At 32.4% G+C, this 12,424-nt stretch overlaps 1 protein-coding gene across 1 annotated transcript in view; it reads left to right on the top strand.

Annotated features, from left to right (window-relative positions):
- The window catches only part of PCDH15 (protocadherin related 15), a gene marked incomplete at its 5' end in the record, with an annotated part of 518,446 nt that overhangs the window by 495,485 nt on the left and 10,537 nt on the right, over nucleotides 1-12,424 (top strand). Inside the window, 1 exon segment of the mRNA XM_019629964.1 lies at nucleotides 9,421-9,597. Within this exon segment, the coding sequence (XP_019485509.1) occupies nucleotides 9,421-9,597 (177 nt within the window).

The raw sequence follows: 12,424 nt of genomic DNA, 5'->3' as shown, positions 1-12,424 counted from the left end.
ATATATATATATATATATATATATATATATATATATATATATATATATATAATTTTCCTATATGCAGAATTAACCAAGAACTAATGACTATCAACTAGATTTTACTTTTTCCTAAGATTCTATTGTGTATTGATTCACTAAAGAGTAATGTATGCTGATGTGTTTGCTTTCAATAGGTTTGTTTGAATCAGTGGATTTATAAGATTTCTAAAATGTGTATTGTGAAAATATTCCTTTCAAAAATTTTCTTTCTATCATATTCTTTTATGGTTTATGGTCCAGAATTTGGCCAAATAGAATAGTTTATTATTTTTCATGTCCCCATCTGTGGTACAAGGTATATATACCATTTCATTGTGCAGCCACTCAATTCAGATACCTGTTCAGCAAGAGCCAATTCCCTTTATTCTCTTAATCATATTTATGATCTTTGTCTTAACTTTCAACAATTTATTTCTCTTCTATTATTTTAACATGAGGAATAAATTCAACCATATGTGTATATAAAAAAATTCCATTTGTGTCTGCAACGTCACAAATGGTATTGTAGATACTTTCATTTATGCCTTAGTTGTGATCTAATTAATTATGATTTTTATTTTTTAATATTCCACCTCATTCCAAGAGAATTTAAGGCAGTTTACAATGATTCCTACATAAAAGAGGGTAAAATACATCGAAGATGAATCAGAAAAATAAAGCAAATGAAACAGAAAGAAATTAAGGAGGGAGAATGAGTCTAGTACCGGAGGTGCTAAAAAAAGACTTGCATATCACAAAATTAAAACAGACAAACAAACAACAACAACAAAAATAAAGCCCAAATTACTTCTGGTGGAAAAGCAGAACTATTTCTTAGTCAAATGCCAAATGTTAGGAAAATGTTTTTATCCTGTGGGGCATCATAGAGAGGTTATCTCCTAATGTCATGAAAAAAATGTTTCATGGTATTTGAAACATCACTTCGCATATAGTCTGGGTGGAGTCTCTACTGGTCTAGAGGAAGTAAGTTTAGAACATCAGGAAAGCCTGAATTGCATATCCCTCCAGCCATCTGCACAGTTTATTGATTTGTTTAGGCAGGCTTTTTAAAAAATATTGACAAGTACCTAAGATGGAGAGTCTTAACCTGTTAGCTAAATATAAACCAATCTACTTAAACAAAAGGCTAAGTAGAGTTTACAATCATGAAATCTGAGAAGTTTTTATAACTACCACAAAAAATATCTAACATCCATGGTACTCTTTATTTGTTGGGTTTTGGGTAATTAATTGGTATTATCTAATTAACTTTTCACAGAGTTCCTTTGAGGTAGGTCTGATTACTTTCCCCATTGTATAAGTGAGTTCTGGCTTTGTCCTAGGTAAACAAAGGGGCCTCCATGACTTTTTAAGTGAGTTCTCTAAAACTTTCAGAGGTTTAGATTTTTTTTCCATAAAGACACAAATGGTAGTGGTATAGGTTTATTTTTAATCTACATCTATGGGCCAGGAGCAAGCTGGGTTTCAAAACACTCGCTCTGTTAATGTTTAAGGAGGCAAACCTAATTAAAAATTCAACCTATCTTTTCTTGGAAATGCTTTGAGCACACAAGCCCAGAAACGATCATCAAATGATAATTTTAGTTTGGCTCACTCACACAAACTGGTAATTGAGAAGATGGCTGCGGTAATAATTTTATTGTGAGAAAATAGCTATAAAACTATTTCAGCAAACACTATACACTTTTTTTTTTATAAGGCAATTTCTGCTTGAAAGTAATCAAAGCTACATATATAGGTAACTCGATAAAGTAGTGTTGTAAATTAAAATTTGGTGGTATCTACCAAAAATAACTTGGATTGAGAATAAATTAGTTAACTGAGCCAGTTATATACTGGTATTTTTAGCTTATGATTTAAAAAAAAAAAAAATGGGGGCCAGCCGAGTGGCTCAGTTGGTTAAGAGTTTGCTTAAGAGCACAAGCTCTGAGTAACAGGGTCGCTGGTTTGATTCCCACGTGGGCCAATGAACTTCACCCCAGCTGCTCCCGAACTGAGCTGCCAGGATGGCCCAGCTGGTGATAGCACATGCTCCTAACAACAAGACTGCCTGTTCGATGGTAGGCTATGCCCGCCTGCAACTAAGACTGAACTCGGCACCTTGAGCTGAGCTGCTACCCGGATGGCTCAGTGGATAGAGCGTGTGCTCTTAACAGCAAGGTTGCCGGTTCAACTCCCGCATGAAAAAAAAAATGCATAGAAAATAATATTTCAGTTAAATACGCCTTTCAACATTTATCTAAGAAAACTGGTTAAACTATTTCTGTACTAGACATTAATTATCATGAGGTAGCACAGCAAAACATGTTTTATATGCATAGATTTATATATAAGCATATGTAACATAACACATAAACATATAACATAAGCATATATAAACATATATTTACATATAAATATATACATGCATGCATATTTATATGCATATAAAATATATATTAATTGTAATAACATATTTCCTTAGAAGTTTAGAGCTATTAAAACTTTGTTAATGATAACATAGTAACATACTACTAAGTATTATAAATAAGTTACAGATCTTTTAAAGTAAAGTAGAACAATAAACTTTAAATGAAAATTTAATTTTTGTTTACTAATTATAATTATTACATTAATTCATTTGCACTATATTTGCTAATTAGATCAATGAATGCAATTTTTTGTTTTGAGAAAGCTTACCATAATCAAATACTATTCTACTATATATTTGATTGCACTACTTGTATTTTATATTGATATATTACTTCCAAGAATTTAGATTCAGAGCAAATTTAAATGACTGGGTTTTTCCATAATACAAGTTCTTGTCAAACTCCATCATGAGCAACTTTAAACAGAATACAAGATATATGATAAATAGAATTTCAGAGTCCATAGAACCAACTAGACTAGGACTAAGAAAACTGGGCATATGTTGCTACCATGAGAGAATTAGAAAAATGACTCTTGCTTCGGTACAACTGGATCTTAAAATAAAATATGTATAATACTAGTTTTAATGTGCTAGAAATTGACGAGGCAAACTCCAGGAAAGGGAAGTTTCTTGGAAGGCTATCGGGAGCTGACAATATCAATAACAGGATGGAAAAGCGGGCTGGGAAATAGTCCAGGTCAAGGGCAGCTGCAGAGGCCTGGGAAGCAAGAACCACAGGAATAGGTATATATACAGCATCTGTGTGGTGAGGAAATCGCACCTCCAATGCATGAGTTCCAACTGGTTTAAAATCAAGTGTGTTTGACTCAAGTACCAAATTTCAGAGGGAAAATGAAATGGCTACTCTGAGTGGCCTTCAGCCTTGTACAGCATGAGATGAGGGCAGAGCAGGACAACTGTTACTGCTGGAGATGAGACTTATTTCTCAAATCGATATCAGAGTATTTTTAGAAAGAGAGCAAAATGCTTTGCAGCCAAAAAGCAACAGAGTCCACTTGTGAAATGGATGTATTCAATGCCCTTTTTAATCAGTGTCTTCTTTTTGTGGGTTTTAGGAGGATTAAATACAATTTCTGTGGCATAGAGAGCACAGTACCAAGCACATGACTTTATCCACTATGGAAATAACTGATCAGAAGAGCACTGTGGTTTGTTTCCATTTCCCAGTGAGTAGGTGGTACACAAGATGATATTTCCTTTCCAGAATGGAGTGTGAGGACTTGGTTAGGACTTGCTTGTTATTATTTGTCATTTTTAGTTGCATTAAAAAAAATAAAAAATAAAATTCAACTTATTTTATGTTGGGTTGTTGGAAAAGTCATGACACATTTTTGCAACGAAAAACAGAAAAATACGTCATGACTTTTCCAACAAACCAATAGATTGTTTGAACAGTGTTTTAATTATAATTAAGCAGTGCTGACCAGAATTCACACATATTTACTGAGTGAAAGACAGCTTATGCAATTGGAAATTTTGAAACTTCATGGCTGTTTCGCTATGGGAATAGGAAATTAAGGACAGAAAATAATGAATAATCTTTTGTTTTATGTATAGTTTGCTGAAAATCTTTGCATATCACCAGCTTTGGCTGGGAATATGCAGACTCATTTAGTAAGAGTAGGAGCCTGAGAAACAATTTCCTTTAGCTATCTATCACGTGTAAAACAAAAACAAATCTGGATTTATTAGAAAAGAAACTTTATTTAAAGGATTATTCAAAAGGGGGATAGGGGGAGTGAGGAACTAATGCTGTAGGGGGAGGGGGTCTGTTGTATTAGGGAGAACTCTGTCAGCACCCAAAAGTTAGGCAGAAAAGGGCTTTTCTTTCATAAGGAGGAGTAAACAAAGCTAGAAACCATCTGTGTGGAAAAATGGGATGATGGGGCAGGTCAGAGAACTTTTACACTAAGATCAGACTGGTTGGGAGGGGCCTTTTAGGAGAGGTTGTGTGCTGTCTCAGGCTGAGGGTGGGTCCAAGTTCAGGGACTTGGAGGAAGGAGAGAAACTTAACCAATGTCTGCTCATCAAAAGTTTTGTTCTGATGATCCATGGAGACAAAACAATTCAGCTAATCACTCATGAAGCACAGATTTTGAATTTGCAGGATCTGTGACTGGCTTTGTCCTAGGTAAACCAAGGGGCCCCATGAGTTTTTCTGACTCTTATCAAAGCAATAAGGGAAAAGATGTCTCTGCATTAAGCAGTTTTCTGAAACTTAACAGGTGGGGAGAACTTCTTAACCCTTGTTATTTCCCAGGAGCACAAGGCTTAGGTAACATTCAACATTGTCAAGTGGAAAAGGGGATATTGTCTGAATACAAATCTTATATTTCCAGGAATGTAATTAGTCACTATGCTTCAATGTGCATTTCTTTGTTTTGTATCCAGGTACCATTACTTACTCTGTTAGAGATACCAACATATTATGCATTTTATGTAGGGTATTAAACCACTAAGCAATTATAAAAGTATAAAATACAGGTCTCATTCCCATTCTAATCCAAAACAGAACCCTAGATTTATTTTTTTTTTAATTTTTATATTAGGTGCATCTCCAAAATAATAATTCTACAAAGCCAATGTGATGGGGAGGGAAGGTGACTAAAAGATTGTGGAAGAAAATCAGTCAGAGCACTGTTAGTATGAGCTTTTATTTGAAAATATCAGGCATGGGAAGCCTCGCAAGGCCCCTGGGGAAGAGGGTGAAATGTTTTCTGGGGCTTCAGCAGGAGAGGCTGCATCCAGCTAGTTTTGAGGACAAGAGTCTTTGTTACGAATTAGCAGCCACTGTTTGACTAGTCTGGGGACTAAACACGGGGGAAAATGGAGGCCAAAGCCATGTGCAAGAGAGCCTGGAGGAGGAATGCCTGTGGGACTGGGACATGTATGGGTCACTGTGGAAAATTCTCAGTCCTTCAGGGTTTTGCAAATATTGTATTTAATACATATGTATCTGTCATTATTACTATTTTTGCATTGGAATAGAATGCATTTTTCTCTACATTATAGACCTAAAGTTTTATCAAAGAGTATTTATAGCACCTACGTAGTAGTCATGCATAAACTTCACTCCTCTTGAGATGTTAGCCAGCTTCTAGATCATATTGTATAATAATGTGGTAATGCCACTGCCGACATAAAAATGTTTCCTTTTGTGCGAAACACTGGACTTCACAAAGAAACCATTCAGAGTTCAAGGTAGCTGAGAGGAAGCAGAGAAGGGGGGATCTGTGCTCCATATTCGATACAAAAGATGATAAAAAGAAGCAACCTGAATTCTGAAAAGATGTTACCTTCTTTTAAGAGCCATCTATGCCTAGATACACATTTCAAGACAGACAATAATAAATTTATAGATCATAAATTGATCTCTAACTTTAGTCTCCTTTATGTTTTTTTTCTTTAAACAAAGAATGATCTATAAAAATTGAACCACTTTAAAATGAATAACCACAAAAATCACTTATTTAGGTTAAATTTAATTAATGTAAGTATTTGTACAGTTAAACATTGCATTTCTTGGTTTATTTTATAAGATTTATATCTGTTGAATATTTAATTAGGCATAATAATAATACATATAGTAGAATTGAATTATAACATTTACATATGGCTAATAATGAAGGGCTATGTTGTGTCTTCTCTTCCTACAAATTATTGAATAGATTGAGCAATAAGTAAATCCCTCGTCTCCTTAAAGTCTTTACTAATCATTTTCTGATTCTATTCTTGGCCCTCACTTCAGCTTGTTCGCATCATAGTGGCAAGGGTGCATCTTTTAAATATAAGGTAAATCATGTTACTTCAATGTTTAAAATTCATAATACATCTTTACTTCGCTCTGAAAAAAAAGGTAATGAATGCCTTACAATCCTTAAAAGCCCCCAAGTGACCTGCTCCTCACCCTCTCCCCTCCCCCACAACCTTTTCTTTTTCATCCACACACTTCTGCCTCAGGGTTTTTGCACAAGCTGTAAGCAATTCCCTCTTCCTGGAACACTCTTACTGAGAATGTCCATGTCACTCATTGTCTCCCGAAAGCCTGCTCAAATATCAACTTTTCAATGACACTTTTCCTGAACACTCTTAACAATTTTATTATTCTATTGTCTGTCTGCCTTAATTAGAATGCAAGTTCTGTGGTGTCATAAGTCTTTGTTCTGTTCGCTGATATATCAGAAGTGTGTGGAACAGTGCCTGGTCCATGGTGTGCATTCAGTAAATATCTGTTAAGAGGGAGGGAAGGAGGGAGGAAGAAAGGAAGGAAGAAAGGAAGGAAGGAAGGAAGGAAGGGAGGGAGGGAGGGAAGGAGGAAAAGAAGAAAAGAAAATCTTTCCACTTAACAGTTACCTGAGTTTTGTTGCTACTTTATTAGACAACTGAGTCCAATCTAATTTACTACATTTTCAAGCTTTGAAAATAGAGATTTATATAAAGATTTTTTTTCTTAAGAAGCTGGGGAAGAGGATATAGAATATTAAAGAGTTTTTTAAAACTATGACTATTGTTTTATTTTGCCCATTGTAAGAAATTCAAACACCATAACATATAAAAAAGAAAAATTTTATAAACTTTTTTTAGTAAACTCAAAATCATACCAACTGAATTTAAGCATCATTGACATCATATAAACATTACAGACATCTCCCTTGATGATCTATATAATGCATATATTATAGATTAGAGAAACATCATTATAGATCTTTCTATATACAATATAAATTCTATTAATATGTAATATAATGTAAATATACAATATATACTGTATATAATTTATTATATATTAGTACATATTTTAATATATTGTTTCTTACAGAAGCTTTTTTTCTATTTTAAAGACTTTAAACAAAAAGACATAATAACATAAATCAGTCACATACAAGCACTTCAGGCTGGAAAAATATGTTTATTCTTGGTGAATTTATATGCAGTAGATTCTCATGATATTTAATTCCAAAATTTATGTATGAGTTGGTTTGACATGAGTAATAATTTAAAATAAAATATCAACATTGGGCAACTTAAACATTCTTATTAATTTATGTAAATCAATTCAAGGTCAGTGACTGTAGAGCTGTATTTATTTTAAATCTGAGGTTAAAAAAAAATATTTAGAAAGGAAGCAACCAAGTACCTATCTATGTACATTTGAAGACCAAGGGCTGAAAATCCATTATTAGTAAATACCATTTATATATATATATATATATATATATATATATATATATATATATAAAATGTAAACTATATACACACACTACATAATGAAGATATACATATATACATAGAAATGNTTTAAATCTGAGGTTAAAAAAAAATATTTAGAAAGGAAGCAACCAAGTACCTATCTATGTACATTTGAAGACCAAGGGCTGAAAATCCATTATTATATATATCCATATATATATATATATATATATATATATATATATATATATATATATAAAATGTAAACTATATACATATGTTACATAATGAAGATATACATATATACATAGAAATGCTTACGTACACAGATAATAGATGCTGAGTGGAAAGTTAGATAGATCTTTAGAACGTGTTCTCATTTTAAAAGAATTAAATTTAGTTTCACATATATTTAATCTGAAAAAGATGGAAGGAACTCAAATTTGGACACATATCTCTTTATCATAAGAGATATTTCATCCCAAAAGATCTCTAAATGTTTAAGAAAAAATGTTCATGGAGAAGACATTATTACATGTTTTAAATGACATAATTCATTTTTAGACTTCATTGATTTATTTTTTTTTCCTGCTACCATGAAGGAATTAGTACAGGTACATATATATCATTCCACACCTAAATTTTAGGTCACATGTGATTCTTCAATATTGCACAGAAATATAAAAGAAGACTATAGAAATTGACCAGCTCAATTTTGGCATCTGAAATAGAAGTTATTTTCTGATGTATCAACGGGATTTAGAATATATTTCCCCTCCCTTCCCACAAGGTGCCTTCCTGCATGGACTCCCAAAAGAGCATTGAATCTATAGATAAATTTCAAAATAGTTGTTGTGTATAGTTATTAAAATTAATTCATTTACATTTATATGTCTATAAATATTTAAAATATGCATTCTAGTGTTAATCTACAAAGATTAATAATATAAAGTTTTTAATAAGAAAAAAGGCATTAAGGAAACTGCCACTTGTGACAAGGTAGAAAACAAATACTTATATACAGTAATCTGTACTTTCAATTAAAATCGTTATGTAATTACCAAAAAAAAAAATGTATTTTCCTGAAAATCACCTATAGATAAACATTGTTTGTCTTTTTCCAATGAATGTTACTAATTCTATACCAAATGATTTATCTTTTGGTTGTTTGTATTCACCTAAACAGCTCTGAAATTTTCATGCAATATTTTTATCTTAACCTGGTAAATCTGCCATAGCAAAATATCTCTACATTCTCCCATCACTATAATGCTCTAAAGATCTTTATACCCTTAGGAAAACAGGTATCCTAGTTCTGCACCTTGGCATAGAACTGCATGTTCTGTATCACAGAATCTGATGGAAATATTATAACACCAGCCATAGGAACTTCCGAGTCCTAAGATCCCACGGCTGCTATAAAGCAGTCAGCTTTATTTGTACAACATAGTTGGCATTTCCCATGAGCCACCTAAAAGCTCAAATGGTATCATAAATTCAAACCGTTAAGACATAAATAGGACGTGGTTGGTGACCTCTTTCTACCGTATTTAGCTTCCCGCATCATTCGGAGTTCCATGAAGAAAACATATAGAGATTTTTTTCCCCCCCAAAGATGCACATTCAGTAAACATTAACAAAAACCAGGCTGTCATCATCTTTCATTTACTAAATGTCATTTCAAGTTGAGGGTGATTTTTTTTCCCCCCGAAAACCTGTCAGAATGTCATGTGTGTACTTTGTTTGATTTACAGGATTTTGGATCGGTATGTTCAGGAGCAGATCCCTGGTTCCAAAGTTGTCGTGGAGTCCATTGGTGCTCGCAGGCATGGAGACGCCTTTTCTCTAGAAGATTACAGCAAATGTGACTTGACTGTCTATGCAATTGATCCCCAAACCAACAGAGCTATCGACAGAAATGAGCTTTTTAAGTAAGTACTTTTATCATTGGTAACAGCTCTCTGGTTACAATATACCCGTAGATAGTCCTAATGTAAAGCTGTGAGTATAGGTACTTAAAGATTAAAACCCACCAAATTGTGCTGAAAGTGAAGCATAAGCAAAAATATTCTAAGACACAATACCTAGGGTATTCATGACTAGAAGTTTTCAAGTCCAAGCGTGGGACAGAGTGACTTCAGAAGGCTTGTTTTCCTTTGGGCCTAGAGGGCCCCCTATGAGCAAGGAGCAGTTTATTGAGATCACCTTCTATCAGCTACTACTCTTGCTCCAAGACCCTGGCTGTTTGAGAGGAAAATACAAAGTCCATATTAAACAGGCAGTTTGCCCACCGTGATGTTAATACTCTCAAATTTTAAGAACAAATCTAGTTTTCTTCAAGATCTTATTGAATCAGCAAAATTAGTATCTGATTTTTCCCCTGACTTGGGTCAGGGATAATCACTTCCACCTAAATCCATATTTAAGTTATAAATCCTAAAAAATAAAGAAAATGCAATTCTTAAATAAAACGCTGCTACATATTTTGTCTTTGAAGTTATTCTAGAACAGCTTAAATATTTTTTTTTTTAGGTTAATTTCTGCTTTACTCTAGTGACACCTAGTGTCCAACAGATGGTTGGAATGTGATTCTTATCTAATAAATTGAAACACTTTTAATTCACAAATATATATTGATGTATAATCATAGGCATATATTCTACATAGTTATAGTTGTGTGTATATATAAATACACACGTTTCAAAATCTATAATTTCATAATTGATTTTTTTCTTTGTCTATATATAGTAAACATATAAGTAAATATATGCATACATAAACTTACATATATATGTGGGTACATTTATTTAGTAAATGTCCATTTACCCATTTATTTATTAAACCTATAAATTTTTTTTTTAAAGTAAGTACTAAATCACTATTTGTTGTTGTTTTTACGGGTTTGTTTTTTTTTAATTACAATTTATTTGGGAGACAATGGTTAGTAAATTACATAGGTTTCAGGTGTACAATTCTGTATTACATCATCTATATATCATATTGTGTGTTCACCATCCAGAGTCAGTTCTCCTTCCATCACCATATATTTGACCCCGTTTACCCTCATCTACCACCCCCATGGCCAAAGCAATCCTAAGAAAAAAGAATAATGCTGACAGTATCACACTTCCTGACTTTAGCTTGTACTACAGAGCAACAATAATCAAAACAGCATGGTACTGGCAGAAAAACAGACTCACAGACGAATGGAGTAGAATTAGACAACGCAGGAATAAACCCACATAAATATGGATAGATAATTTTCGACAAAGGATCCAAAAATATTTTGTTGTTTATAAAATAGGAGCAGTAAATTTTGTTGATGAACAGATTCAAAGTAAACTAAATTTGGAACAAATCACATTATTTTAAAATAAAATGCAATTAATTTTTTTAAAGCACATATACAATTTTAGCTTGTGTACATTTCTTATATGTTCAGCCTGTTTAACATTAGTCTGTCCAGATAGTAAATGAGAGATGAAAAAGTTAGAAAAAGCCTTTACACTCTACAAACTGCATTTAAAATATAGTGATTAAAGCACACTTATAGTTTAAAATAGAATCTGACTATCATGCTCTGATAAAGCTTCATTTAACTTCCTAAATCCAGGAAAAAAACAACAACAACAACAACATTAAATCAGAATTTTGAAAATTAAAACAAATTGAAAACCAATTCTTAGAAACTAACTAAAATAGTTTGGAATTGTACAGAGAAAAGACTAGTTTACCCTGATTTGCTTTATTAAGTAAAACAACCATATACAAGTGGAATGCATGTACACAAAGGATTTTTTTTTGCAATTAATAATCTTATTCTACTTGTGATCTCTCCCAGTTTCTAATAATATTTTTCTTGTGACATAACTCGTAACTTCATTTAAAATTTCTTACTTTATCTGATAAACAATTCAAACAAAGTTTTACTATCTATTGTATTCTTGTACTTGGAGCAATGGTTAAACCTTTAGTATATTTTTTAACATGTCTAAAAATTACATAGGAAAATTGCTATTAAAAAGTATATTTTTCATCTACAATAGCATATGAGCAAAAAAAAAATCCTAATTGTCTTATGTTATAGTATGGAAACTTGAGTAAAAAAAGTGTGTAGCTTAAAATGAAAATTTAATTATCTAAGCTATTAGGATTTTTAAATTGGAAGACTAATAAAGTACCCTGTGAATTCATACCTGATATCAGGCATCTCTTTATTTTTTTCCGTATGAAATCTATATGAGCACTGTGTTAACTAGATTTAAAAGCAGCATGATTGCTCAGAAAATTAGAATAAAAAGTGTCAAAAAGTAACAAAATCAACAGTAAAATGCACAAGTTTGACATCTTTGGTTATCACTTGATTTAAAATTTGGGGTCATTTTCATTTTTTTCTTTCAAATCACTTTGTGTCTCTCACATTTTCAACTGAAGTATGGCATTTTTATATTAAAATTTATAAAATGATAGTTTTACTTTGTATATGCTGTATAATCACAAGTATATAAAAACATTAATATCTCCCCCTCCGAAAAAAAAAAATTAATGCTAGCAGTGGTAGTTTTTGTATTGTGGGCCTGTGAGTAATTTGGCTTTTTGAAATCTTTTGTGCTTTCCAGTGTTCTATAATAAGATATTTGATCTTTATAAATAAAAATTTTTAAAAATTCAAAAAGAAAAATACCTAAGACGTAGTTTTATGGTATTAGGAACACAAATGTTGAGGGCCGGCCGAGTGGCTCAGTTGGTTAAGAGCTC

This window comes from Hipposideros armiger, unplaced genomic scaffold (genome assembly GCF_001890085.2).
Source record: "Hipposideros armiger isolate ML-2016 unplaced genomic scaffold, ASM189008v1 scaffold_876, whole genome shotgun sequence".
Classification (NCBI taxonomy): Eukaryota; Metazoa; Chordata; class Mammalia; order Chiroptera; family Hipposideridae; genus Hipposideros; species Hipposideros armiger.
This window is presented reverse-complemented; position numbering and strand designations above follow the sequence as displayed.